The sequence below is a fragment of the Bufo gargarizans genome, chromosome 2 (assembly GCF_014858855.1).
Source record: "Bufo gargarizans isolate SCDJY-AF-19 chromosome 2, ASM1485885v1, whole genome shotgun sequence".
NCBI classification, from domain to species: domain Eukaryota; kingdom Metazoa; phylum Chordata; class Amphibia; order Anura; family Bufonidae; genus Bufo; species Bufo gargarizans.
In genome coordinates this window covers 458258836-458286752 of record NC_058081.1, presented here as the reverse complement: position 1 = coordinate 458286752, position 27917 = coordinate 458258836, and the positions used below count along the sequence as shown (strand labels likewise).

At 44.5% G+C, this 27917-nt stretch overlaps 1 protein-coding gene across 1 annotated transcript in view; it reads left to right on the top strand.

Annotated features, from left to right (window-relative positions):
- Positions 1-27917, top strand: part of LOC122926042 (protocadherin-10-like) — a 126370-nt gene that overhangs the window by 76828 nt on the left and 21625 nt on the right. The window contains exons 2-3 of the mRNA XM_044277430.1: positions 13167-13225; positions 16299-16384. Of these exons, the coding sequence (XP_044133365.1) occupies positions 13167-13225; positions 16299-16384 (145 nt within the window). The remainder of the gene's footprint in view (positions 1-13166; positions 13226-16298; positions 16385-27917) is intronic.

Here is a 27917-nt window from a genome sequence, read left to right as displayed (position 1 = left end):
ACAGAGGCAAAATTTACAGGGCACACAAACTGATTTTTGCTTATTCTTTATGTGGCTATGTTATATGTGCTAACTTCCATATTCAGCAAGCATCTTAAAAAATGAAAAATAAATTATGTTTGCAATGATAGATATTCTTTAAAAAGAAATCACTAGGATTTGACCATGTGTACAATGCCTATAAATCCAAGTAATGCACCCTTTCAATAGTCCACCCTTGAAGAGTGGAGATGGAAGGAAATTATGCCTTGTACTTTATTAAATAGATACCTCCTGAGTTAAACTTTATAGGGAAAAATACAGTGACTGGGTTTGAGGTGGCCCAACACTACACTGGATTCTCTGGACACAGTCCATCAAAGAGCAGTTATTTTTTGGAAGCAACTAAAGCCCAAAATAACAGATCCGTTTTTTTTTTGGGCACTGACCAACTTGGGAGGCTACCTTTTATGTGCCTGCTAACAAATCCCAGGGCGCCAAGTGTCCACTCCCCATAGGTCATGAACCTGCCCTACACCCGTGTACAAGGCTTTGGTTGGTCATTGGTCAATTAGACCAATCTCGGCCCCCTAATCTACTTTGAACTTTTGGCCAGGTGCTATTCCCATCGCATAAGAAGCGTGTACGCATATCCCCTTTCGAACCGTCTTCAAGCGTTCACGTGGACGCACGACAGGCTCTGCGAGAGTGCGCGAGCGCGTCAACATGGACACCGGAATGGAATCCGCAACAGGCACCGGAGACAAGCTCGGCCGCAGAGTAGTGCCGCTAGCCCGGCCAAGCTGTCCCCGTAACCCATGCGGTCTTCCCCTCCGGTGCACATGCGAACGCATCCCCGCGTCGGTTTGCAAAGGGGTCGGAGCTGGTGTATCAGTGGAGACACGCGTAACCTGTCCCGCACCTCCACGAGGACCCTTTTTGGTCACACCGGAGTGCGAGACAGGTGAGGATTTGTACTGGATCCATTTTGAACGGATGCAGTCGGTTGTATTAGTATAACAGAAGCGTTTTGCTGTGGTTTTCAGATCCCATGCCAGATCTCAAAACCGGACAGCAAAAGTGCTGATGTGAAAGTAGCCTAAATAAAGGGTAAAATCAGCCTCAACCCCTGTGCTACCAGCACCGTACATGTACGGCGCTGGAGTCATGGCAAACATGCTGCCCGCTCGCGAGTGCAGTGGTCATCACGGCCGGTGGCTCTCCACTGTTTCAAACAGCAGAGACCCGCAGCTAATGACCGTGACCAGCACGGAAGCGCTTCTGACTGGCATCCTCTGTGGCCAATGAGGATGCCGGTAAATTAATTCAATACCCTTAATTTCTCTGAAGAGAGGCCAACACAAGAAATTATCAATGCTGTACAAATAATGTTTCGTAGGCTCAAAAAGCAACTGTTAAAAAAATATATAGAAACTAAAAAAATATAAGAGTTTAAATCACCCCCTTTCCGTAAAATTAAAAAATAAATACATAAATAACAAAAAATATAAACATCATTGGCATCACTGCATCTGAAAATGCGGGTACTATTAAAATATAAAAATATAATGGAAAAAATTGTCAAAATGGCCATAAAATGTGATCAAAAAGTCACACACATTCCAATATAGTATCAATAAAAACTACAGATTTTCCAGCAAAAAAATAAGCCCTCACTTAGCTCAGTCAATATAACTATAAAAAAAGTTATGGAGGCCAGAATATAGTGATGTAAAAAAAAAATATATTTTTCATGAAAAGCCTATATATATATATATATATATATGTGGTATCGTTGTAATTGAACTGGCCCAGAGGATAAAGGGCACAGGTCAGTTTTGCCACAAAGGGAATGCCGTGGGAACAAAACCCGTAAAACTGTGTAAGAATTGTTTTTTTTTTCCAATTCCACCCCATTTGGAATTTCTTTCATGCTTCCCACTACATTGTATGCCATATTAAATGGTGGCATTAGAAAGTAAAACTTGTCTCACAAAACATAATCCCTCATACAGCTTTGTGAACGGAAAAATAAAAAAGTTATGGCTCAAGAAGGATAGGGAAGAAAAAGGAAAACGGAAAAATGAAAAACCCTCCAGTATTCTAAGGCCTCTTTCACACGAGCGAGTTTTCTGCGCGGGTGCAATGCATGAAGTGAACACATAGCACCTGCACCCATTCATTTCAATAGGTCTGTGTAAAATACAGCATGTTCTATATTCAGCGTTTTTCACGCAGCCCTGGCCCCAGTGAAAACACATTGTATCCGGAAGCAAGTGCGGGTACAATGCGTTTTTCACTGATGGTTGCTAAGAGATGTTGTTTGTAAACCTTCCGGTTTTTTTTATCACGGGCGTGAAAAACGCATCAAAACGCTTTGCACCAGCACAGAAAAAACTGAACAACTGAACGTAATTGCAGACAAAACCGACTGAACTTACTTGCAAAATGGTGCAAATTTCACTGATTGCATCCAGAGCCAATGCGTCACGCTCATGTGAAAGAGGTCTAAGGGCTTAGCTGACTGTGTGTTAACCGTTTCCACCATGCAGTACAAATACAGTGCAAATGAACCGGCCATATTACACTAAACGTAAAATGCAGTTAACCCTTCAAAGTGCACCAAAGCAGTGAGTAGCAAAACCAGCAAATGTCCACAAATGTCCCGACTCAAAAGCAGTGATGGTCAGTTCGCAGTGTTAGCCAGTGAACACATGTGGGCTGCCATTTTTAGTAAAGGTAGACTCACCCATCCGGCGAGGCACAGGTAAGCCCTTACCTGTGCCTGTGTCAAATGCAGTCACCGGGAGCAGGCAGTTCCGAGAACAGCCTGATGAAGGCCCTCGGCGGCTGTTCTCGGAACTGCCTGCTCCCGGGACTGCATTTGATTTCAGACCGGCTCCCGGCACAGGCACAGGTAAGGGCTTACCTGTGCCTCGTCGGACGGGTGAGTCTACCTTTACTAAGAATGGCAGCCCGCATGTGTTCGCTGGCGAACTGGCCATCACTGCTCCAAAGTACTCCAGGGCACTACAGGAATTATACCCAGGATTTCGTCTGTACAGTGACAGGTTCCCTTTTAATAGGTTGCTCACCCCAGGAATAGAAGTATTATAGACTGCTAAGAAAACTTGAGATTTCCTGTGTAGACTGATGCTGACTCCTGGTCCTGATATGTGAAGACTAGGGATGAGCGAACTCGAACTGTATAGTTCGGGTTCGTACCGAATTTTGGGGTGTCCGTGACACGGACCCGAACCCGGACATTTTCGTAAAAGTCCGGGTTCGGGTTCGGTGTTCGTCGCTTTCTTCGCGCTTTTGTGACGCTTTCTTGGCGCTTTTTGAAAGGCTGCAAAGCAGCCAATCAACAAGCGTCATACTACTTGCCCCAAGAGGCCATCACAGCCATGCCTACTATTGGCATGGCTGTGATTGGCCAGAGCACCATGTGACCCAGCCTCTATTTAAGCTGGAGTCACATAGCGCCGCCCGTCACTCTGCTCTGATTAGCGTAGGGAGAGGTTGCGGCTGCGACAGTAGGGCGAGATTAGGCAGATTAACTCCTCCAAAGGACTTGATTAACTGATCGATCTGCAGCTGTGGATCATTGAGCTGCTGATCCTCAATTGCTCACTGTTTTTAGGCTGCACAGACCGTTTGTCAGTCTCATTTTTCTGGGGTGATCGGCGGCCATTTTGTGTCTTGTGGTGCGCCAGCACAAGCTGCGACCAAGTGCATTTAACCCTCAATGGTGTGGTTGTTTTTTGGCTAAAGCCTACATCAGGGTGAAGCTGTCACACCAAGTGCATTTAACCAGCAATAGTCTGTTCATTTTTTGGCCATATACAAAATCAGGGGCAAGCTGCGCCTGTCACCAAGTGCATTTAACCCTCAATGGTGTGGTTGTTTTTTGGCTAAAGCCTACATCAGGGTGAAGCTGTCACACCAAGTGCATTTAACCAGCAATAGTCTGTTCATTTTTTGGCCATATACAAAATCAGGGGCAAGCTGCGCCTGTCACCAAGTGCATTTAACCCTCAATGGTGTGGTTGTTTTTTGGCTAAAGCCTACATCAGGGTGAAGCTGTCACACCAAGTGCATTTAACCAGCAATAGTCTGTTCATTTTTTGGCCATATCCCAGTCTAATTCTGTCACTAAATCCATACCGGTCACCCAGCGCCTAAATACTAGGCCTCAAATTTATATCCAGCTAAATCTGTCCCTAGTGCTGTAGCTGGGCGAGTTATTTAGTGTCCGTTCAAGCACATTTCTTGTTCTGGGTTGAAATACAATTCCCAATTTAGCAATTTCATAATTTAGTGGTTCCTGCTATATCAGAGCTATTTGAAATCTATCCCAAAAAGGGTATATAATATTGAAGGTGCACATTGGGTCATTCAGAATAACTTCACACACACCCGCTACTGTGTATTTCCAAGTCTAATTCTGTCACTAAACCCATACCTGTCACCCAGCGCCTAAATACTAGGCCTCAAATTTAAATCCCTCTAAATCTCTCGTTACCCACCGCTGTACTGTTGTTGCTGGGCAAGATATTTAGTGTCCGTCAAAGCACATTTTTTGTTCTGGGTTGAAGTACAATTCCCAATTTAGCAATTTCATAATTTAGTGGTTTCTGCTATATCAGAGCTATTTGAAATCTATCCCTAAAAGGGTATATAATATTGAAGGTGCACATAGGGTCATTCAGAATAACTTCACACACACGCTTCTGTGCATTTCCAAGTCTAATTCTGTCACTAAATCCATACCGGTGACCCAGCGCCTAAATACTAGGCCTCAAATTTAAATCCCTCTAAATCTCTCGTTACCCACCACTGTACTGTTGTTGCTGGGCAAGATATTTAGTGTCCGTCAAAGCACATTTTTTGTTCTGGGTTGAAGTACAATTCCCAATTTAGCAATTTCATAATTTAGTGGTTTCTGCTATATCAGAGCTATTTGAAATCTATCCCTAAAAGGGTATATAATATTGAAGGTGCACATAGGGTCATTCAGAATAACTTCACACACACGCTTCTGTGCATTTCCAAGTCTAATTCTGTCACTAAATCCATACCGGTGACCCAGCGCCTAAATACTAGGCCTCAAATTTAAATCCCTCTAAATCTCTCGTTACCCACCGCTGTACTGTTGTTGCTGGGCAAGATATTTAGTGTCCGTCAAAGCACATTTTTTGTTCTGGGTTGAAGTACAATTCCCAATTTAGCAATTTCATAATTTAGTGGTTTCTGCTATATCAGAGCTATTTGAAATCTATCCCTAAAAGGGTATATAATATTGAAGGTGCACATAGGGTCATTCAGAATAACTTCACACACACGCTTCTGTGCATTTCCAAGTCTAATTCTGTCACTAAATCCATACCGGTGACCCAGCGCCTAAATACTAGGCCTCAAATTTAAATCCCTCTAAATCTCTCGTTACCCACCGCTGTACTGTTGTTGCTGGGCAAGATATTTAGTGTCCGTCAAAGCACATTTTTTGTTCTGGGTTGAAGTACAATTCCCAATTTAGCAATTTCATAATTTAGTGGTTCCTGCTATATCAGAGCTATTTGAAATCTATCCCAAAAAGGGTATATAATATTGAAGGTGCACATTGGGTCATTCAGAATAACTTCACACACACCCGCTACTGTGTATTTCCAAGTCTAATTCTGTCACTAAACCCATACCTGTCACCCAGCGCCTAAATACTAGGCCTCAAATTTAAATCCCTCTAAATCTCTCGTTACCCACCGCTGTACTGTTGTTGCTGGGCAAGATATTTAGTGTCCGTCAAAGCACATTTTTTGTTCTGGGTTGAAGTACAATTCCCAATTTAGCAATTTCATAATTTAGTGGTTTCTGCTATATCAGAGCTATTTGAAATCTATCCCTAAAAGGGTATATAATATTGAAGGTGCACATAGGGTCATTCAGAATAACTTCACACACACGCTTCTGTGCATTTCCAAGTCTAATTCTGTCACTAAATCCATACCGGTGACCCAGCGCCTAAATACTAGGCCTCAAATTTAAATCCCTCTAAATCTCTCGTTACCCACCGCTGTACTGTTGTTGCTGGGCAAGATATTTAGTGTCCGTCAAAGCACATTTTTTGTTCTGGGTTGAAGTACAATTCCCAATTTAGCAATTTCATAATTTAGTGGTTTCTGCTATATCAGAGCTATTTGAAATCTATCCCTAAAAGGGTATATAATATTGAAGGTGCACATAGGGTCATTCAGAATAACTTCACACACACGCTTCTGTGCATTTCCAAGTCTAATTCTGTCACTAAATCCATACCGGTGACCCAGCGCCTAAATACTAGGCCTCAAATTTAAATCCCTCTAAATCTCTCGTTACCCACCGCTGTACTGTTGTTGCTGGGCAAGATATTTAGTGTCCGTCAAAGCACATTTTTTGTTCTGGGTTGAAGTACAATTCCCAATTTAGCAATTTCATAATTTAGTGGTTCCTGCTATATCAGAGCTATTTGAAATCTATCCCAAAAAGGGTATATAATATTGAAGGTGCACATTGGGTCATTCAGAATAACTTCACACACACCCGCTACTGTGTATTTCCAAGTCTAATTCTGTCACTAAACCCATACCTGTCACCCAGCGCCTAAATACTAGGCCTCAAATTTAAATCCCTCTAAATCTCTCGTTACCCACCGCTGTACTGTTGTTGCTGGGCAAGATATTTAGTGTCCGTCAAAGCACATTTTTTGTTCTGGGTTGAAGTACAATTCCCAATTTAGCAATTTCATAATTTAGTGGTTTCTGCTATATCAGAGCTATTTGAAATCTATCCCTAAAAGGGTATATAATATTGAAGGTGCACATAGGGTCATTCAGAATAACTTCACACACACGCTTCTGTGCATTTCCAAGTCTAATTCTGTCACTAAATCCATACCGGTGACCCAGCGCCTAAATACTAGGCCTCAAATTTAAATCCCTCTAAATCTCTCGTTACCCACCGCTGTACTGTTGTTGCTGGGCAAGATATTTAGTGTCCGTCAAAGCACATTTTTTGTTCTGGGTTGAAGTACAATTCCCAATTTAGCAATTTCATAATTTAGTGGTTTCTGCTATATCAGAGCTATTTGAAATCTATCCCTAAAAGGGTATATAATATTGAAGGTGCACATAGGGTCATTCAGAATAACTTCACACACACGCTTCTGTGCATTTCCAAGTCTAATTCTGTCACTAAATCCATACCGGTGACCCAGCGCCTAAATACTAGGCCTCAAATTTAAATCCCTCTAAATCTCTCGTTACCCACCGCTGTACTGTTGTTGCTGGGCAAGATATTTAGTGTCCGTCAAAGCACATTTTTTGTTCTGGGTTGAAGTACAATTCCCAATTTAGCAATTTCATAATTTAGTGGTTCCTGCTATATCAGAGCTATTTGAAATCTATCCCAAAAAGGGTATATAATATTGAAGGTGCACATTGGGTCATTCAGAATAACTTCACACACACCCGCTACTGTGTATTTCCAAGTCTAATTCTGTCACTAAACCCATACCTGTCACCCAGCGCCTAAATACTAGGCCTCAAATTTATATCCCGCTGAATTTGAATACAATACATTGGGCCAAATAATATATTTGTTGTTGTGGTGAACCATAACAATGAGAAAAACATCTAGTAAGGGACGCGGACGTGGACATGGTCGTGGTGGTGTTAGTGGACCCTCTGGTGCTGGGAGAGGACGTGGCCGTTCTGCCACATCCACACGTCCTAGTGTACCAACTACCTCAGGTCCCAGTAGCCGCCAGAATTTACAGCGATATATGGTGGGGCCCAATGCCGTTCTAAGGATGGTAAGGCCTGAGCAGGTACAGGCATTAGTCAATTGGGTGGCCGACAGTGGATCCAGCACGTTCACATTATCTCCCACCCAGTCTTCTGCAGAAAGCGCACAGATGGCGCCTGAAAACCAACCCCATCAGTCTGTCACATCACCCCCATGCATACCAGGGAAACTGTCTCAGCCTCAAGTTATGCAGCAGTCTCTTATGCTGTTTGAAGACTCCGCTGGCAGGGTTTCCCAAGGGCATCCACCTAGCCCTTCCCCAGCGGTGAAAGACATAGAATGCACTGACGCACAACCACTTATGTTTCCTGATGATGAGGACATGGGAATACCACCTCAGCATGTCTCTGATGATGACGAAACACAGGTGCCAACTGCTGCGTCTTTCTGCAGTGTGCAGACTGAACAGGAGGTCAGGGATCAAGACTGGGTGGAAGACGATGCAGGGGACGATGAGGTCCTAGACCCCACATGGAATGAAGGTCGTGCCACTGACTTTCACAGTTCGGAGGAAGAGGCAGTGGTGAGACCGAGCCAACAGCGTAGCAAAAGAGGGAGCAGTGGGCAAAAGCAGAACACCCGCCGCCAAGAGACTCCGCCTGCTACTGACCGCCGCCATCTGGGACCGAGCACCCCAAAGGCAGCTTCAAGGAGTTCCCTGGCATGGCACTTCTTCAAACAATGTGCTGACGACAAGACCCGAGTGGTTTGCACGCTGTGCCATCAGAGCCTGAAGCGAGGCATTAACGTTCTGAACCTGAGCACAACCTGCATGACCAGGCACCTGCATGCAAAGCATGAACTGCAGTGGAGTAAACACCTTAAAACCAAGGAAGTCACTCAGGCTCCCCCTGCTACCTCTTCTGCTGCTGCCGCCTCGGCCTATTCTGCTGCTGCCGCCTCGGCCTCTTCCTCCGCCTCTGGAGGAACGTTGGCACCTGCCGCCCAGCAAACAGGGGATGTACCACCAACACCACCACCACCACCTCCGTCACCAAGCGTCTCAACCATGTCACACGCCAGCGTTCAGCTCTCCATCTCACAAACATTTGATAGAAAGCGTAAATTCCCACCTAGCCACCCTCGATCCCTGGCCCTGAATGCCAGCATTTCTAAACTACTGGCCTATGAAATGCTGTCATTTAGGCTGGTGGACACAGACAGCTTCAAACAGCTCATGTCGCTTGCTGTCCCACAGTATGTTGTTCCCAGCCGGCACTACTTCTCCAAGAGAGCCGTGCCTTCCCTGCACAACCAAGTATCCGATAAAATCAAGTGTGCACTGCGCAACGCCATCTGTAGCAAGGTCCACCTAACCACAGATACGTGGACCAGTAAGCACGGCCAGGGACGCTATATCTCCCTAACTGCACACTGGGTAAATGTAGTGGCAGCTGGGCCCCAGGCGGAGAGCTGTTTGGCGCACGTCCTGCCGCCGCCAAGGATCGCAGGGCAACATTCTTTGCCTCCTGTTGCCACCTCCTCCTTCTCGGCTTCCTCCTCCTCTTCTTCCACCTGCTCATCCAGTCAGCCACACACCTTCACCACCAACTTCAGCACAGCCCGGGGTAAACGTCAGCAGGCCATTCTGAAACTCATATGTTTGGGGGACAGGCCCCACACCGCACAGGAGTTGTGGCGGGGTATTGAACAACAGACCGACGAGTGGTTGCTGCCGGTGAGCCTCAAGCCCGGCCTGGTGGTGTGTGATAATGGGCGAAATCTCGTTGCAGCTCTGGGACTAGCCAATTTGACGCACATCCCTTGCTTGGCGCATGTGCTGAATTTGGTGGTGCAGAAGTTCATTCACAACTACCCCGACATGTCAGAGCTGCTGCATAAAGTGCGGGCCGTCTGTTCGCGCTTCCGGCGTTCACATCCTGCCGCTGCTCGCCTGTCTGCGCTACAGCGTAACTTCGGCCTTCCCGCTCACCGCCTCATATGCGACGTGCCCACCAGGTGGAACTCCACCTTGCACATGCTGGACAGACTGTGCGAGCAGCAGCAGGCCATAGTGGAGTTTCAGCTGCAGCACGCACGGGTCAGTCGCACTACAGAACAGCACCACTTCACCACCAATGACTGGGCCTCCATGCGAGACCTGTGTGCCCTGTTGCGCTGTTTCGAGTACTCCACCAACATGGCCAGTGGCGATGACACCGTTATCAGCGTTACAATACCACTTCTATGTCTCCTTGAGAAAACACTTAGGGCGATGATGGAACAGGAGGTGGCCCAGGAGGAGGAGGAGGAGGATGAGGAAGAGGGGTCATTTTTAGCACTTTCAGGCCAGTCTCTTCGAAGTGACTCAGAGGGAGGTTTTTTGCAACAGCAGAGGCCAGGTACAAATGTGGCCAGCCAGGGCCCACTACTGGAGGACGAGGAGGACGAGGATGAGGAGGAGGTGGAGGAGGATGAGGATGAAGCATGGTCACAGCGGGGTGGCACCCAACGCAGCTCGGGTCCATCACTGGTGCGTGGCTGGGGGGAAAGGCAGGACGATGACGATACGCCTCCCACAGAGGACAGCTTGTCCTTACCCCTGGGCAGCCTGGCACACATGAGCGACTACATGCTGCAGTGCCTGCGCAACGACAGCAGAGTTGCCCACATTTTAACCTGTGCGGACTACTGGGTTGCCACCCTGCTGGATCCACGCTACAAAGACAATGTGCCCACCTTACTTCCTGCACTGGAGCGTGATAGGAAGATGCGCGAGTACAAGCGCACGTTGGTAGACGCGCTACTGAGAGCATTCCCAAATGTCACAGGGGAACAAGTGGAAGCCCAAGGCCAAGGCAGAGGAGGAGCAAGAGGTCGCCAAGGCAGCTGTGTCACGGCCAGCTCCTCTGAGGGCAGGGTTAGCATGGCAGAGATGTGGAAAACTTTTGTCAACACGCCACAGCTAACTGCACCACCACCTGATACGCAACGTGTTAGCAGGAGGCAACATTTCACTAACATGGTGGAACAGTACGTGTGCACACCCCTCCACGTACTGACTGATGGTTCGGCCCCATTCAACTTCTGGGTCTCTAAATTGTCCACGTGGCCAGAGCTAGCCTTTTATGCCTTGGAGGTGCTGGCCTGCCCGGCAGCCAGCGTTTTGTCTGAACGTGTATTCAGCACGGCAGGGGGCGTCATTACAGACAAACGCAGCCGCCTGTCTACAGCCAATGTGGACAAGCTGACGTTCATAAAAATGAACCAGGCATGGATCCCACAGGACCTGTCCGTCCCTTGTCCAGATTAGACATTAACTACCTCCCCATAACCATATATTATTGGACTCCAGGGCACTTCCTCATTCAATCCTATTTTTATTTTCATTTTACCATTATATTGCGATGCTACCCAAAGTTGAATGAACCTCTCCTCTGCCTGTGTGCTAGGCCTAAATATATGCCAATGGACTGTTGCAGTGGTGGCTGACGTGAAGCCTCATTCTCTGCTATGACATGCAGACTAATTCTCTGCTGACATGAAGACAGATTCTCTGTTACGGGACCTCCCTCCTCTGCCTGGGTGCTGGGCCTAAATATATGCCAATGGACTGTTGCAGTGGTGGCTGACGTGAAGCCTCATTCTCTGCTATGACATGCAGACTGATTCTCTGCTGACATGAAGCCAGATTCTCTGTTACGGGACCTCTCTCCTCTGCCTGTGTGTGTGCTGGGCCTAAATATATGCCAATGGACTGTTGCAGTGGTGGCTGACGTGAAGCCTCATTCTCTGCTATGACATGCAGACTGATTCTCTGCTGACATGAAGCCAGATTCTCTGTTACGGGACCTCTCTCCTCTGCCTGTGTGTGTGCTGGGCCTAAATATATGCCAATGGACTGTTGCAGTGGTGGCTGACGTGAAGCCTCATTCTCTGCTATGACATGCAGACTAATTCTCTGCTGACATGAAGACAGATTCTCTGTTACGGGACCTCCCTCCTCTGCCTGGGTGCTGGGCCTAAATATATGCCAATGGACTGTTGCAGTGGTGGCTGACGTGAAGCCTCATTCTCTGCTATGACATGCAGACTGATTCTCTGCTGACATGAAGACAGATTCTCTGTTACGGGACCTCTCTCCTCTGCCTGTGTGCTAGGCCTAAATATATGCCAATGGACTGTTGCAGTGGTGGGTGACGTGAAGCCTCATTCTCTGCTATGACATGCAGACTGATTCTCTGCTGTCATGAAGCCAGATTGTCTGTTACGGGACCTCTCTGCTCTGCCTGTGTGCTAGGCCTAAATATATGCCAATGGACTGTTGCAGTGGTGGGTGACGTGAAGCCTCATTCTCTGCTATGACATGCAGACTAATTCTCTGCTGACATGAAGACAGATTCTCTGTTACGGGACCTCTCTCCTCTGCCTGTGTGTGTGCTGGGCCTAAATATATGCCAATGGACTGTTGCAGTGGTGGCTGACGTGAAGCCTCATTCTCTGCTATGACATGCAGACTGATTCTCTGCTGACATGAAGCCAGATTCTCTGTTACGGGACCTCTCTCCTCTGCCTGTGTGCTAGGCCTAAATATATGCCAATGGACTGTTGCAGTGGTGGCTGACGTGAAGCCTCATTCTCTGCTATGACATGCAGACTAATTCTCTGCTGACATGAAGACAGATTCTCTGTTACGGGACCTCTCTCCTCTGCCTGGGTGCCGGGGCCTAAATATCTGAGAATGGACTGTTCCAGTGGTGGGTGACGGGAAGCCAGATTCTCTGCTATGGAACCTCTCTCCAATTGATTTTGGTTAATTTTTATTTATTTAATTTTTATTTTAATTAATTTCCCTATCCACATTTGTTTGCAGGGGATTTACCTACATGTTGCTGCCTTTTGCAGCCCTCTAGCCCTTTCCTGGGCTGTTTTACAGCCGTTTTAGTGCCGAAAAGTTCGGGTCCCCATTGACTTCAATGGGGTTCGGGTTCGGGACGAAGTTCGGATCGGGTTCGGATCCCGAACCCGAACATTTCCGGGATGTTCGGCCGAACTTCTCGAACCCGAACATCCAGGTGTTCGCTCAACTCTAGTGAAGACTGCTTTAAAAAAGAGAACGTCTTTTACATTTTCTTGTTATCCTCTCAAATCCTTCCTGTAACATAGCAAATTTTCATTATAACCAAGCCACCTGCAAATCATCTCCATTTAAATGTAATTAAGGATGAGTGTATGCAAATTGGCCTCATGCAGCGATCTGCTAAAAATCTTGCCAGTTGGGGGTGACAATGAGATTGGAGCTGGGAAAACACTCTTCTAAGCAAAAATTCATTGCACATTCTTCAGACATGAACATATGGATGATGTGTATGATTTCATTGTTCCCCCGTTTCTTTGTTTTATAGATAAAGCTTCCAAATACTGACTGGTCACCGCAGAAGATACAGAAACCAGGCCTTAAAAGGTACACTCGTCAATTCCATAAAAAAATAGGTGATACGTTACACGAGATTACAGATGGTGACTAAATGATTTTGTGATTAATAATAATTTTGTCATTAAATTAATGGACATTATTTAAAGTCATCCTCCGACCCTTGAATGCCAGGGTGTGCCATTGCTTATTTACTATTCAGCTGTGTGGTAACAATGGTGTATTTTCAATGGAGGCAGACCAGCTGACTGCTATGACGGCTCAACACTGAACTCCTTCTGCTCCCGATTAGGGAACACTGCATTTTCATTCCGTCGCCGCCACTAGGTGGAGCTCAGTGCAAAAGAGATGATTACAGCTTTCATTGCAGACAAAGGTAACTGTATAAACTTCTGTGCACTGAGCTCCCCCTGGTGGTAGCTGCAGGCAGACAGCTTTGTATGTGAATTGAAGCAGGAAAATTATCTATACCAGATGTATACCAGTTGCCTGGTGCAAATACATTGGGAAATGGTGCTCAAAATGAGTGCAGTATTTTTTTTAAAAAACAGTTCTAGTTTTTCCAACATAGAAGTCAGATAAAGTGAGTTACTGTACCTGGAAATGTTTGAAGCACACTTGCTGGGAAATTGGTGGTCCAGGGGGCCCATACAAAATTTTGCTATGGCGCCCTATGAAATCTGTGTAAGCTCCACGCAGTAAAGCAGGGTGACAACGCCTGTGAAATCTGTATGTCACACCTGTACATGTTATCGCGTATTGCAGCGCAACTCCATTATAGTGAATGCTGCTGAGCTGCAATACCATGCACAGCCTGTGGACACATGTGACAACTACTTTAGATGTAACTAATAGTATTATGAGCAGGTTGACAGGGCTGACTGGAAGACTTCGATTTACTGCAGGTTTTTTATGTTGAGTAGAAATGCTCTGTAATGTCCCATAAGGGAATACAATATAAAACAATTTGGAAAAAGGCATAGCTAGCTTTAGGTTTCCCAGTAGGATTCTCGCAGTGATAAGTGGCCTACTTACAATTCTAACACTCTTTATGCTGTAAGTGAAGCAGTTGTTCCCCAAATCCATTATTTATGTCGCTTCAGTAAATGTTGGTAATATTATATTGCACATTATAGATTGTGAAACGAACGAGCGCTATGTGCATTGGGATGCACGCAACATAATTCTCCAGATTACATATGATTACTTAAAATATAGACTAAAGGACAGCTTTTCGATATAAAAAACAAAAGTTATGATGCTCCATTTACTCAAACTTTTACAGGGTTAGGGCTCATGCACACAAACGTATTTTCTTTCTGTGTCCGTTCGTTGTTGTTTTTTTGCGGACAGTATGCGGAACCATTCATTTCAATGGGTCTGCAAAAAAACGGAAGTTACTCCGTGTGCATTACGTTTCCATATGTCTGTATTTCTGTTCCGCAAAAAAATAGAACATGTCCTATAATTGTCTGCATTACGGATAAGGATAATACTAGTTCTATTAGGGGCCAGCTGTCATCCGTATTTTTTGCGGACTGCAAAATACATACGGTCGTGTGCATGAGCCCTTAAAGGTGTTGATGGAGATTTTTTGTGTTTTTCCCACAAACTGCAGTGCATATGGTATTGTAGGCCAGCCCTATTTACCTGAAACCAGACACAACACGTGAGCATGGGGTAAAAAGAAGACCCGTTATTCTAATTTCAGAATACCCCTTTAATGACACACATGTACTTGTCCAGCTATAAAAGCACCAGTGCTATTACCCGTCAATGACTGTTGTGATGAGGGAGTAGTTGGAGGGCTCTCATCATGTCTGAGGGAGGAGATCATTATGTGACTTCATCTCTAGTATGTCCATAGATCAGGGTAAGGCCTCATGCACACGACCGTTGTTTTATTCCGTGTCAATTGTTCAGTTTTTCGTGATTTTCTGTGGACCCATTGACTTTCAATGGGTCCGTTGAAAACTCGGCTAATGCACCGTTTGTCATCCGCGTCCATGATCCGTGGTTCCAGTCCGTCAAAAAAATATACCCTGTCCTATTATTTTTGCGGAAAACCGTCAAGTCAATGGGACCGCTGAAAAACATGGAGGCACACAAGATTGTCATCCGCGTCCGCGCATCCGTTTTTTTCCTATCATTTGCATTGCAAACCTGTCTTAGATTTTTTTTTACTTTCCTTTATGTCTGGTGATCCTCCAAAAATAAAGGAAGACACACGGAAACAAAAACGGAAACGGATCACGGAACAACGGAACCCCATTTTGCGGAACGGAACACAACAACGGTCGTGTGCATGAGGCCTAAGGGCAATTGACAGATAAGGACTAATATGTGTGATGCTAAGTTCACATTTAATTCCTGCATGCAGCAAAATTTTATGCTGCAAACCATGTGGACCCCATTATAGTGAATGGGATCTGTCAGGCACCTGCGGTGTTCGGTATGTACTGGATACGGCAATTCGTGTACTTTGTTCCTGTGACGGAACTGAAGACTAAAATTCAAAATGGTGATGTGGACCTAACCTTACCTTCATAAAGCTAAGCCATTGATTGGTCAAATGAACCAAGTTGTAGACATGGCTTCAGCTATCAGTAAAATGGATGTCTGCTTTGGACAAACCCTTTTTGAGTCCCCTAGAAAACAAGCTGATCATAAATTGTCCATTTGCTGGGACCCAAGCAATTATCTGTAATCTGGAGAAGAACTTGACAACTGGTGCTCTATTCCCTGCAGTGCCACCATAGGAGAAATGAAGCATTACACAGTTCCTATTTCATATTGAATGTTCTGGGTCCTCCAGATCTAAAAAAATATCTATCTAGCTTCTGTCTTCTGCAAGGAACTGACAAAGGGCCCAATCTAATAATATTCTATATGGAGTTTTCTAAATCAGACCACCCTTTTGTGAAGATTGAGATGAAATAAAATCTGCTATCATCATGCTAGATAATATAATAAAGACTAGAGATGTATTGGTTTCACTGGGGCCGTCATTGATAAAGATTTAGTAATTAGATTTCATGAGATAGGACATGTATATAATAATTAAAACGTAATCATTAATGTTTTTTTATTTTTTTATTTCCAGCTCGCAGAGTCTTGAAGACCTTGGAACTCGAAAAGGTGTGAAAACAGATCACGACAGACTACGTTCACTAGTTTCCCCAGTGACTGGTCTGTATATACGCATTACCACATTCAAGTGGTTTCAGCCCAACTCAAAACACTTTGCTTGTAAGGCCTCGTGCACACAAGCATGTGCCCTCTGGGCCCGTGCTGTGGATTGCAAATTATGACCCCACTTGAATGAGGCCCGTGATCTGGGCATTTACTACTTTTTTGTGGTGCAGAGGCACAGGCAGAAAACCCATGGTGCACACTCCATAGGGCTTCCATTTCCGTGCCTCTGTATCTTTCAGATTGCGGACCAATTCAAGTGATATGGTGAGCACACGGCCAATGCCCATATATTACAGACCTGCTGTTTGCAGGCCACAATATGGGCATGAACCTGCTATAGTCATGTGCATGAGGCTTAATTATGAAGATTTTCTACACTTCAGCTGCCATAACGCTTGTGGATAACACAGCCCGGTCTCTCTTGGATGTGATCTGTACTGATACATCTGAATCCTCATGAGAACAGGGGGCCATGTTCACATTGTTAGTATATGATCTTCTTGAAGTGTAGGTCCAGTCTCCTTGAGATTTTTCTGTTTGGCATTTCAAAATTTAGCAAAATGCAATAGCATAGTGTGCCCTAACTTTTTTAGGTGCTGTAGACAATCTTTACACTTCACTCCACATAGCATTTATTATTGTGCTAATTTTGGTGCAGTTTCTGCTTGTCTGGTCTAGTTGTACTGTGTCTTACTTAGGATTCATGCACACCAGCGTAGTGCTCAGTGCCCGTGCACCAGCTATGTGCAATCTACTTGCGGATGTGGACCCATTGACTTGAATGGGGCTGTGATCCGTAACATACACCCAAAGATAGAACACGTTCTATCTTGTTGTGGTGCAAAGACACGGACCCAAAAACCCAAAGAAGCGCTTCATAGCGTTCTTACAATCCGTATCCCTGCACCGCAAAAAGGTGAAGCCCTGTCTTTGGTCGTATCTGGCAGATGCGGACCAATTCAAGTCAATCGCTCTCATCTTTTGCAGCCCCGCTGAGATGAATGGGTCCACATCCGACCCACCAAAACTGCGGATCGGATGTGGACCAAAACCACGTCATATGCATGAACCCTGAGGCTACCACTGTCTGCCTGCCTGCCTACTATTATGTTCTGTTTTGTACAACTGCTGCCGCCATCATTTCACTGCCATTGTCGTCCTGCCTACCATTATCTTCAATTGCATATGGTTTCTGCAGTCATCATGCCACTACTGCTGTCGGCCTGCTGACCATCATATTATGCACGCGGATCAGATGCGGACCGAAACTACGGCCTTGTGCATGAGCCCTATCCAGCCTACATTCTAATGATAGTGAGGTAAATTCACTAAAAAAGTTCAAGAGGGGCCTGGATCTATTTCTGGAGTGTAATAATATTAGATGTTATAGTTGCGAGAGAGGGGTCGTTAATCCAGGGAATAATTCTGATTGCCTAATTAGAGTTAGGAAGGATTTTTTTCCCCTAAAATGAGGAAAATTGGCTTCAACCTCATGAGTTTTTTTTTTTGCCTTTCCCTTGGATCAGTGTTGCAGGATAACAGGCTGAACTGGATGGACAGATGTCATTTTTCAGCTTTACAAACTATGGGGGAGATTTATCAAACTGGTGTAAAGTAGAACTGGCTTAGTTGCCCATAGCAACCAAACAGATTCCACCTTTCATTTTCCAACGGGGCTGTGAAAAATGAAAGGTGCAATCTGATTGGTTGCTATGGACAACTAAGTGAACAGGTGTAAGGGGTAATAAACTACAGTGTTGGAGAGTCCACCACTTATAGTTTAGACCCCAAATGGAAGAGAGCGCCAGGCCTTATTAACAGTGTAGTTAGAGTGGGAGTACCGTTGAACCGTGATAATTATCAAGAGCAGGAAAGGAAGCAATGTAGTAAAACCTGGATAATGGGTGCTCCAACGTGGAAGACCCTAAGTATACCCTGCTCCACAGGAAAGACCGTCTGACAGCCCAATTTAGAAGACAATGTGGTTGACAAAGATAGAGACTAATAAAAATGGAATGGAATTCATAAATGATGAAGTAAATATAAATATAAATAAACATATATATATATATATATATATATATATATATACATACATAAAGGAGATAAAATATCAAATAAATAATGATAATAATAGAGGTGAGGAATGCCCAATTCAGGACAAAATCACACTCTTAGAAACACTCACTTCACTGGGGGGGTGGTCACCAGGATAAGCATATGACACCTGTGACTTGAACCCCCCCGGCCAGGATCGTATGTAGAGTCGTAGTGATGAAGGCAGCAGGTAATCCGGTGCTTCTGATCAATCACCTTTATTGTAGAAAATGGCTCGACGCGTTTCGGGGACAATAGATCCCCTTCTTCAGGAGCATTACATAATCAAGTAATGGTAAAACAAACAATTTATACAATAATGGCCCTCAAAAGGGCGCGTTTTTCAAACCGGAAGTGGAGAAGCCGTACTTCCGGTATTTGGAACGCATATGCGTTCCACAATCAAATAGATGAATGAATATAAAGAATATATGACATGGTGTATAGGTTTACAACTAAAGGCAAATATAAAAATATATAAATGTTTCATACAAGTCATAGTGCCAACTATAGGCACAATAGAGGTACCGGATCGTGCCTGTCGGATCGGATGGAGTAGCACTTCCGCCCTGTGGAACGCATATCGATGCGTATCACCACCGGGCGGAAGTAGAGGTGGACTGCTGGAGCAAATGTCCGGCTAAGCTCCCTGGGGTGCCGCTGATAGCCGGCACCAACCTGCATCGTCACAGACCGGAAGGAAGGCCGGTTTCCGCTCCGTGGAACGACGGAGGACAATGGACAACTAAGCCAGTTCTACTTTACACCAGTTTGATACATCTCCCCCTATATTAGGGTGGGTTCACATCAGCGTTATGGATTCCATTTTTGTTTTCCGTTATAACATGGTTATAATGGAAAATAACGGAATCCATAAGAAAGAAGTCAAAATGGAAGTCTTTAAGAGGCATTCCGTTTTGATCTTTCATAATAGAAGTCTATGGGAAACCAGGATGCTGCCCATAGACTTTCATTATGAAGGATCAAAGCGGAATGCCTCTTAAAGGCTTCCGTTTTGACTTCCGTCTTATGGATTCAGTTTTTTTCTATAATGGAATACATAACGCTTATGTGAACCCACCCTTACTTTGTCACTCTACTCTCCCAACTTCCGTATACACAGTAAAGGTGAAAAGTGAGCTGCAAAAAACAGAATAGCAAGTTTCATTTTTTAACAGATGGTCACAAAAACCCAATAAAAATGATTTAAAGATTTATAATAAAATTCTGATTTAAATAATGTCATTTTACGATGATATATTTTTGAATTTTTGTCGTATTGGAAGTAAATTCTAGCCTGGTATCATTGGTTCACTTGTCCCATAAAATCCAGAAAAATATTGATATAACCATGCTAATGAATACATTACATTACCATAAATTCTGATCTCCAGCAATGCTGTCATCTTTGATGTGCCAGGAAAAGCATGTGTCTCAACTCCCCAATGTGTGCCATTATAGAAACCTGAGAGTGTTATAATTTGCTAGAATGACATCCCTGTTTCCACGATCAGCGCTGGATAGACTCTTTTGGATTGACGTAGCACAGCCTGGAGATATTATTTGCATTTCGCTGCAGTTTTTCGTTTTGATATTGAGGAAGGGTAGAGAGGGCAATAGTGGAAAATTGACTTCTTGTTTCCTAAATAGGCAAATTGCTTTGCCATAACCACTTCAGCACTTGATGGATAAGCCTCTTAGGAAAGAAAACATTCCCTTTGAAAAGAATCTGCTACAAACTCTGGTTTGTTGTATTAAGCGCGCAGAAGAGCCGGTGAACGCCTCTTTCATTTTCTATACGTGCTGTCAAACGGTTTGTTTCTCCTTTGGCTGCTGGAATGCAAATGAGATTTGGAGTCAGTATTCACTAAGTCATCAAAGATATGTGACAGCTGCTGAATACAGAGGGCACCAGCTACAGTAAGCCTGCTGTGTTATATACTGTAACAAGATCCTATTTATCTGGGTATCAGAAGACATTTTCTTACTTTGGTTTTCAGGGGATATATAACACAATTTGGGGAAAAGACGGGTTTATGTGCAGCTTCTGTTGATTCAATTGCTGAACGCATGGAAATATTTCTCTTGCCATTTTGTAGTGCTCTTGGATGTTTCAGTTTCCTTGGCGATTGATATTTACTTGCATAATATGTGGACCAGACACTTGTCTGTGCTGTGAAACCCTGGCCCATCCATAATTTGTAAGGTAGTGGCTATTACCTCCATTCACTGAACTACAAAGTTGCTCTCCGTCAAATACAATTATCCTTAGCTCCATCCTGACATGGCATTTTTCCCCGTTTTGCCTTAAAATGTTTTACTTTCTTAGGGCAATAACTATTTTATGTTTCTATTCACATAGCAGGGCTTGTTTTTTGGAGAGCAAGTTGTACTTTCTATTGGCACCATGTAAAATGGCATACAATGTAGTGTTCCGCATGCAGTAAAACTGAACTGTTGCATTCATTCTCCAGGTGAATAGGATTACAGCTAAAGCGAAATTTCCGCTTATGAAATTCGTTCACACTTTGTTTTGTGGTAAAAGGTGAATTGCGTTATGGATTCCGTTACCGCGGACCACGTCCTCTCCTGCATAACGTAAACGGGATGGATCCATTTTGCAGCCCATAGACTTCTATTATGACAGAATGAATAACGGAATGCCTCTAAAGGCATTTCGTTATGCATTCCGTCATAGAATTGCGTTATTGTCCGTGTTAACAGAATCCATAACGCAATTCACCTTTTATCAACAAACGAAGTGTGAACGAATTTCAAAATATGAAATTCACTCATCTCTAATTGCAGCAATACCACTTTTATTTAGTTTTTCATGTGTTTTAATACAAAAAAATATAAAAAGGTTTGGAAAACATTTATTTTTTTCTTATTATCACTGTATTCTACCCCTATAACTTTTTTGTAGTTATTTTTATGGAGCTGTGTGAGCTATAATTTTGGCTTGTATATGACTTTTTGATCATTACTTCTTCCATTTTTTTTGGGAAGGTTAAGTGACAAGAAAATTTAGATTTTTTGTGTTACACCCTTTGCCATACATGATAAATATTTTTATATTTTAATAGTATGGCTAATTTTGAACATGGTGATGCCTATTATGTTTCATTTTTTTATTTTGATCTTGTTTCTGTTTTTCTTCTTTTAATATTTTTCAGAACCCAACATTCAATCATTAGATTGCCAATTGTTTTAAGTAAAGGAATTTTATCCATTACGGAATATAAAGATCAGTATGTTCCAATGCTGTGCTGCCACCGGCATGCCTGCCTTGGAATGTACCAATAATAAGCCTAGAAGCCTTGTACAGGCCCTGGCCTATTAAGCTATTTTCACACTCGCGTTTGGTGTGGATCTGTCTTGTATCTGCACAGAAGGATCCGCACCAATAATGCAAACGCTTGTATCTGTTAAAAGCGGATACATTTGCATTATTCATAAAAAAAACGTCTAAGTCAAAACGGATCCGTCTTGACTAAGGCTACTTTCACACTAGCGTTCGTCGGTCCGCTCATGAGCTCCGTTTGAAGGGGCTCACGAGCGGACCCGAACGCAGCCGTTCAGCCCTGATGCAGTCTGAATGGAGCGGATCCGCTCAGACTGCATCAGTCTGGCGGCGTTCAGCCTCCGCTCCGCTCGCCTCCGCACGGACAGGCGGACAGCTGAACGCTGCTTGCAGCGTTCGGGTGTCCGCCTGGCCGTGCGGAGGCGTGCGGATCCGTGCGGATCCGTCCAGACTTACAATGTAAGTCAATGGGGACGGATCCGTTTGAAGATGCCACAATATGGCTCAATCTTCAGGCGGATCCGTCCCCCATTGACTTTACATTGAAAGTCTGGACGGATCCGTACGAGGCTATTTTCACACTTAGCTGTTATATGCTAAAAATAATGCAGACGGATCCGTTCTGTAAGTCAGGACAGATCCGTTTGGCTCCGCATAGTCAGACGGTCACCAAAACGCTGCAAGCTTCCTTTTTAGTGACCGTCTTAAAAACGCAACAGAGGTCAAACACAGCCAAATTGATGTGTTCTGAATGGATCCTTATCCATTCAGAATGCATTGGGGCTTAACTAATTCATTTTGGGCCGCTTGTTAGAGCCTTCAAATGGATCTCACAAGTGGACCCAGAAACTCTAGTGTGAAAGTAGCCTTACGGACAAGGAATGTCTTCCCCAGTCTCAGCCATACAAATTTGTTCCTGCCTGTCAAGTGGATGCTTCAGTTTTTTTTTTTAACTCATTATCGCTGATCACAGATATTAGCCCCAGGTGAGGGATTATCAGGGAGACTCAGGGTCCTAGGTATCCTGGCTATGAGCCGTCCTACCATCCAGGTTCGCTCATACGGTGAGGAGTTAGGGTGAGGATTAAGGACTCTTTAGGAGGTGACCTGCTCCCTGATTCCGGTATCCTGGCCTAGCTGCTTCCCCATTATACCTGACATTGTACAGTGGGGGGTTTCCCCCACTCCCCGTCTTGACATCTACTCTGTCTATCAGAAAGGGCATGTCAGCTCTGGGAACTTTAGCCTCTTGCATTCCGGCTGTTCCGTGGGCTCTGGCTCACTCCAGGAGCCTTCAATGGGAGATTCTCCAGACTTGATCAGGAAAGGGAGAAGAGTTGGACAGAAAAATATCTATTTCCAGTCAGACATGCAGTTCCCTAAAATGGTGGTTGGATCAAGTCAATCTTGTCCGGGGGGTTCCCTGGAGGATTGTGGACCCAATAGTAGTATCTACAGGCCAGTCCAGTTGGCTGGGGAACTCACCTCCAGGGCAGGATTCTGCAGGGCCCTTGGGACGGATCGATATGTGCAACTTCTTCAAATGCAAAAGAGTTGATGGTGGTTCTTCTAGCCTTGCAGAAGATTTTACCCTTTCTCGAGAACCGTCATCTAAAAGTTTTGTCAGACAATTATCTGAATCACCAGGGAGGGACCAAGTCCATAGAGTTACAACAAATAGCTACTTAGATTTTTTCTTTACTAGAAGGAAGAGTCGCGTCGTTGTCGGCCGTTCATATCAGAGGAGTGGACAACCAACAGGTGGATTTTTTGAGTGCTCACAGACTAGACCAGAGAGAGTGGTCCCTAAATGGGGGGGGGGTTCTCCCAGCTAGTACAGATTTGGGGGAACCAGCGGTGGATCTCTTTGCCACAAGATCTAACAGAAATGTGGAAACGTTTTTTTCCCCCTCATTCCGAGAGACCTTCCTTCAGTGGTGGATGCCTTTCTACAGCCATGTGACCGGGGTCTTCTCTATGCATTCCCACCTCTTCAGTTGATCTCCAGGGTTCTCAAGAAGATACGGGAGGACAGGGCTTCGGTGATCATGATAGCACCTTTTTGACCCGTCATGCTTGGTTCACGTGGCTGAGGCTTCTTCAGTCAGGGAGCCTTGGGTGCTACCAGAGATCCCAGACTTATTAAGCCAGGGGCAAGTCATCCACCCTCCAGTAAAGGGCCTTCACTTGACGGCCTGGTTTTTTAAAAGTCATTGCTAATGCATAGGGGATTGTCTGAATCCGCTATTTCCACTTTGCTTAAAAGTAGGAAACAGGTAACCACTAGAATTTATGCTAGAACCTGGGCGGCTTTCTTTCCTTTCCTGGGAATTGATCCTCTCCCACAGTGTAGTCTCTCTATTCCCAGGATTTTGCAATTTCTTCAGAAGGGTCTAGAGAAGGGTCTTTCCCTTAGTACTATAAAGGTCCAGATTTTAAGCGTTCTGTTTGACGTCAGATTAGCTGTTCATCCTCTTATCATCAGATTTTGTAAAACAATTGCAAGGGACATTCAGACTAAGATTTTCCAAGTTACTCCTTGGGACCTAAATCTAGTGTTACAGAGTTTGATGAAAGACCCTTTGAACCCATTTCTGAGATCTCTATCAGAATGTTGACTCTTATAAATAACATAATATCTTTATTCTCTGGGTCAGTATGATTACAGTGATACCAAATAAGGCTACTTTCACATTAGCGTTCAGGGCTCCGCTTGCGAGTTCCGTTTGAAGGCTCTCACAAGTGGCTCCGAACGCATCCGTCCAGCCCTAATGCATTCTGAGTGGATGCGGATCCGCTCAGAATGCATCAGTCTGGCAGCATTTGGGCTTCGCTCCGCTCAGCGTTCGGGTGTCTGTCTGACCGTACGGAGGCAAACGGATCCGTCCAGACTTACAATGTAAGTCAATGGGGGCGGATCCATTTGAATTTGACACAATATGGCTCAATTTTCAAACGGATCCGTCCCCCATTGACTTTCAATGTAAAGTCTGGACGGATCCGTCTGCGGCTACTTTCACACTAAGGCCTCTTTCACACGGGCGTCATATTTTGGGCCCGTATAAGAAGCGTGTGCATTGCGGGAAAATGCGCGATTTTTCTGCGCGAGTGCAAAACATTGTCATGCGTTGCACTCGCGTGAGAAAAATCGCGCATGTTTGGTACCCAAACCCGAACTTCTTCACAGAAGTTTGGGCTTGAGATTGATGTTCTGTAGATTGTATTATTTTCCCTTATAACATGGTTATAAGGGAAAATAATAGCATTCTGAATACAGAATGCATAGTAAAACAGCGCTAGAGGGGTTAAAAAAAATAAAAAAAAATTTAACTCACCTTAGTCCACTTGATCGCGAAGCCGGCATCTCCTTGTGTCTCCTCTGCCCTGAACAGGACCTGGGGACTGGGGTGAGCATTAAATAGAGGTTAAGGACCTTTGATGACATCACTCCGGTCATCACATGGTACGTCACATGATCTTTTACCATGGTGATTCACCATGGTAAAAGACCATGTGATGACCGGAGTGACGTCATCAAAGGTCCTTAACCTCTATTTAATGCTCACCCCAGTCCCCAGGTCCTGTTCAGCGCAGAGGAGACACAAGGAGATGCCGGCTTCGCGATCAAGTGGACTAAGGTGAGTTAATTTTTTTAAATTTTTTTTTTAACCCCTCTAGCACTGTTTTACTATGCATTCTGTATTCAGAATGCTATTATTTTCCCTTATAACCATGTTATAAGGGAAAATAATAATGATCGGGTCTCCATCCCGATCGTCTCCTAGCAACCGTGCGTGAAAATCGCACCACATCCGTACTTGCTTGCGGATGCTATGCGATTTTCACGCTTCCCATTCAATTCTATGGGGCCTGCGTCGCGTGAAAATCTGACAATATAGAGCATGCTGCGATTTTCACTTAACGCACAAGTGATGCGTTAAAATCACCGCTCATGTGCACAGCCCCATAGAAATGAATGGGTCAGGATTCAGTGCGGGTGCAATGCGTTCAACTCACGCATCGCATCCGCGCGGAAAACTCGCCCGTGTGAAAGGGGCTTTAGAATTTTTTTTACAATATAATGCAGACGGATCCGTTCTGAACGGATCCATCATCTGCATTATATGAGCGGATCCGTCTCAGACGGATCCGCTCTGAACGCAAATGTGAAAGTAGCCTAAATATTATTTTTTTTTTTTTAGGTTTTACTACTTTTTTGCAATAAAACCCCTTTTAAAAAAATAAATAAATGTTTTTACATTGCCGCTTCCCAAGACCCATAACTTATTTATTTTTCTTTCTATGGAGTTGCATGAGGGCTTGACTTTTTGGGGACAACTTGTATTTCTCATTGGTATCATTTTGGAGTAAATGGCGCATTTTGATCACTTGTTATTAAGTTTTTTCGGTGGCAACTAAGAATAAATGAGCAATTCTGTCTTTTTTTATTTTTATTTTTTACGCCGTTCACTGTAGAGGATAATTTATGTGATATTTATGTAGTCTGGGTCGTTACAGACGTGGCAATACCAAATATACGGGGGAGATTATTTTTTTACAATTGTTTTTATTGAAAAGCGTACTTTCAATGGAAAAAAAGTGTTATTTTTTTATGGGATTTTTTAAAATGTAATATTTTTTTATTTTTATTTTTTTACCACTTAATAGTCCCACAAGGGGACTATAACAGACAGTATTTGATTGTTTTTAAAATGCAATGCATTATCCCTATAATGCATTGCATTTTAATAGCAATGCTATTTTAACATTGACCAACAGGCTGCGCCAGAGAGGCACAGCCTGCTGGAAATTACTACAGCCAGGACCGGGCCTAAATCGGAAGCCAGGTAGGCTTCATGCACATTGGCACCCTGCGATCGCATTTGCGGGGTGCCAATGGGAGACAGAGGGAGTCCGCTTCCTCTGTCACTGATTTACATGTGGCGGGCGACATTGCCTGTGGCATGTAAAGTGTAAAACAGCCCAAATCTGCACTCCTGCCGGTTCGGAATGTGAGAGCCGGGTCCCCGCTCCCTGTCTAAGGCCCCTTAGTGACCACCGTAAAAACACGTATAGGTGGTCATTAAGGGGTTAATACTGTATTTTTATCTCATTATACTTACTTGTGAGGTATACATGGAGACCTAGGGTCTGAGGGGGCATAATTTCTTAGCACTTGTCTGCGTGACTTTTTATCAACGTTGGTATTTATATGTATGTCTTTGATAAGAGGACCTTTCACCTGGAAAAACATTGTGAACTAAGTATCATGACATATACAGCGGCGCCCAGGGATCTCACTGCACTTACTATTATCCCTGGGCGCCGCTCCGTTCTCCCGTTATGTCCTCTGGTATGTTTGGGGACTTGGTTATAGTAGGAGGAGTCTGCCCTTGTTCTGCTGGGCGTCTCCATCTCCTAGGCTGTAGTGCTGGCCAATCGCAGCGCAGAGCTCACAGCCTGGGAGTTTTTTTTCTCCCAGGCTGTGAGCTCTGCGCTGCGATTGGCCAGCGCTACAGCCTAGGAGGAGGAGACGCCCAGCAGAACAAGGGCAGACTCCGCCTACTATAACCAAGTCCCCTAAGTCTCCACCTACTATAACCAAGTGAGCGAAGATACCAGAGGACATCACGACTGAACGGAGCGGCACCTAGGGATAATAGTAAGTGCAGTGAGATCCCTGGGCGCCGCTGTATATGTCAGGATACTTAGTTCACAATGTTTTTCCAGGTGAAAGGTCCTCTTTAACATGTGTGGTGTCTGTGGTTCGGTTCTGTAGATATGTCTCCACACATTAATTTGTGTTATATAGTGTTTTTCTTTTGGTTTACTAATACTGAAATATGCTGTATATCTATCATAGAACATCCGATGTGGTAGTTTAGACCGTAGGAGTATACCCCTGCAGTGTGTAGCACTGGATAAGCGCTGGATTGCGGTAGTATTTACCAGTACTTCATGGATATACTTTATTTGTCAAGCATGTTGTCCTCTACCTTCTTTCTATCCTAATTGCACCAGAGGCACCCCTTGCTGGCTGTCACTGGAGCCACCATCAATATTGCTTAAGTGAGTGGCACTCTATGAGGTAGTAGTGCCATGTGTTTCTTAATAGCAGATCCTGGG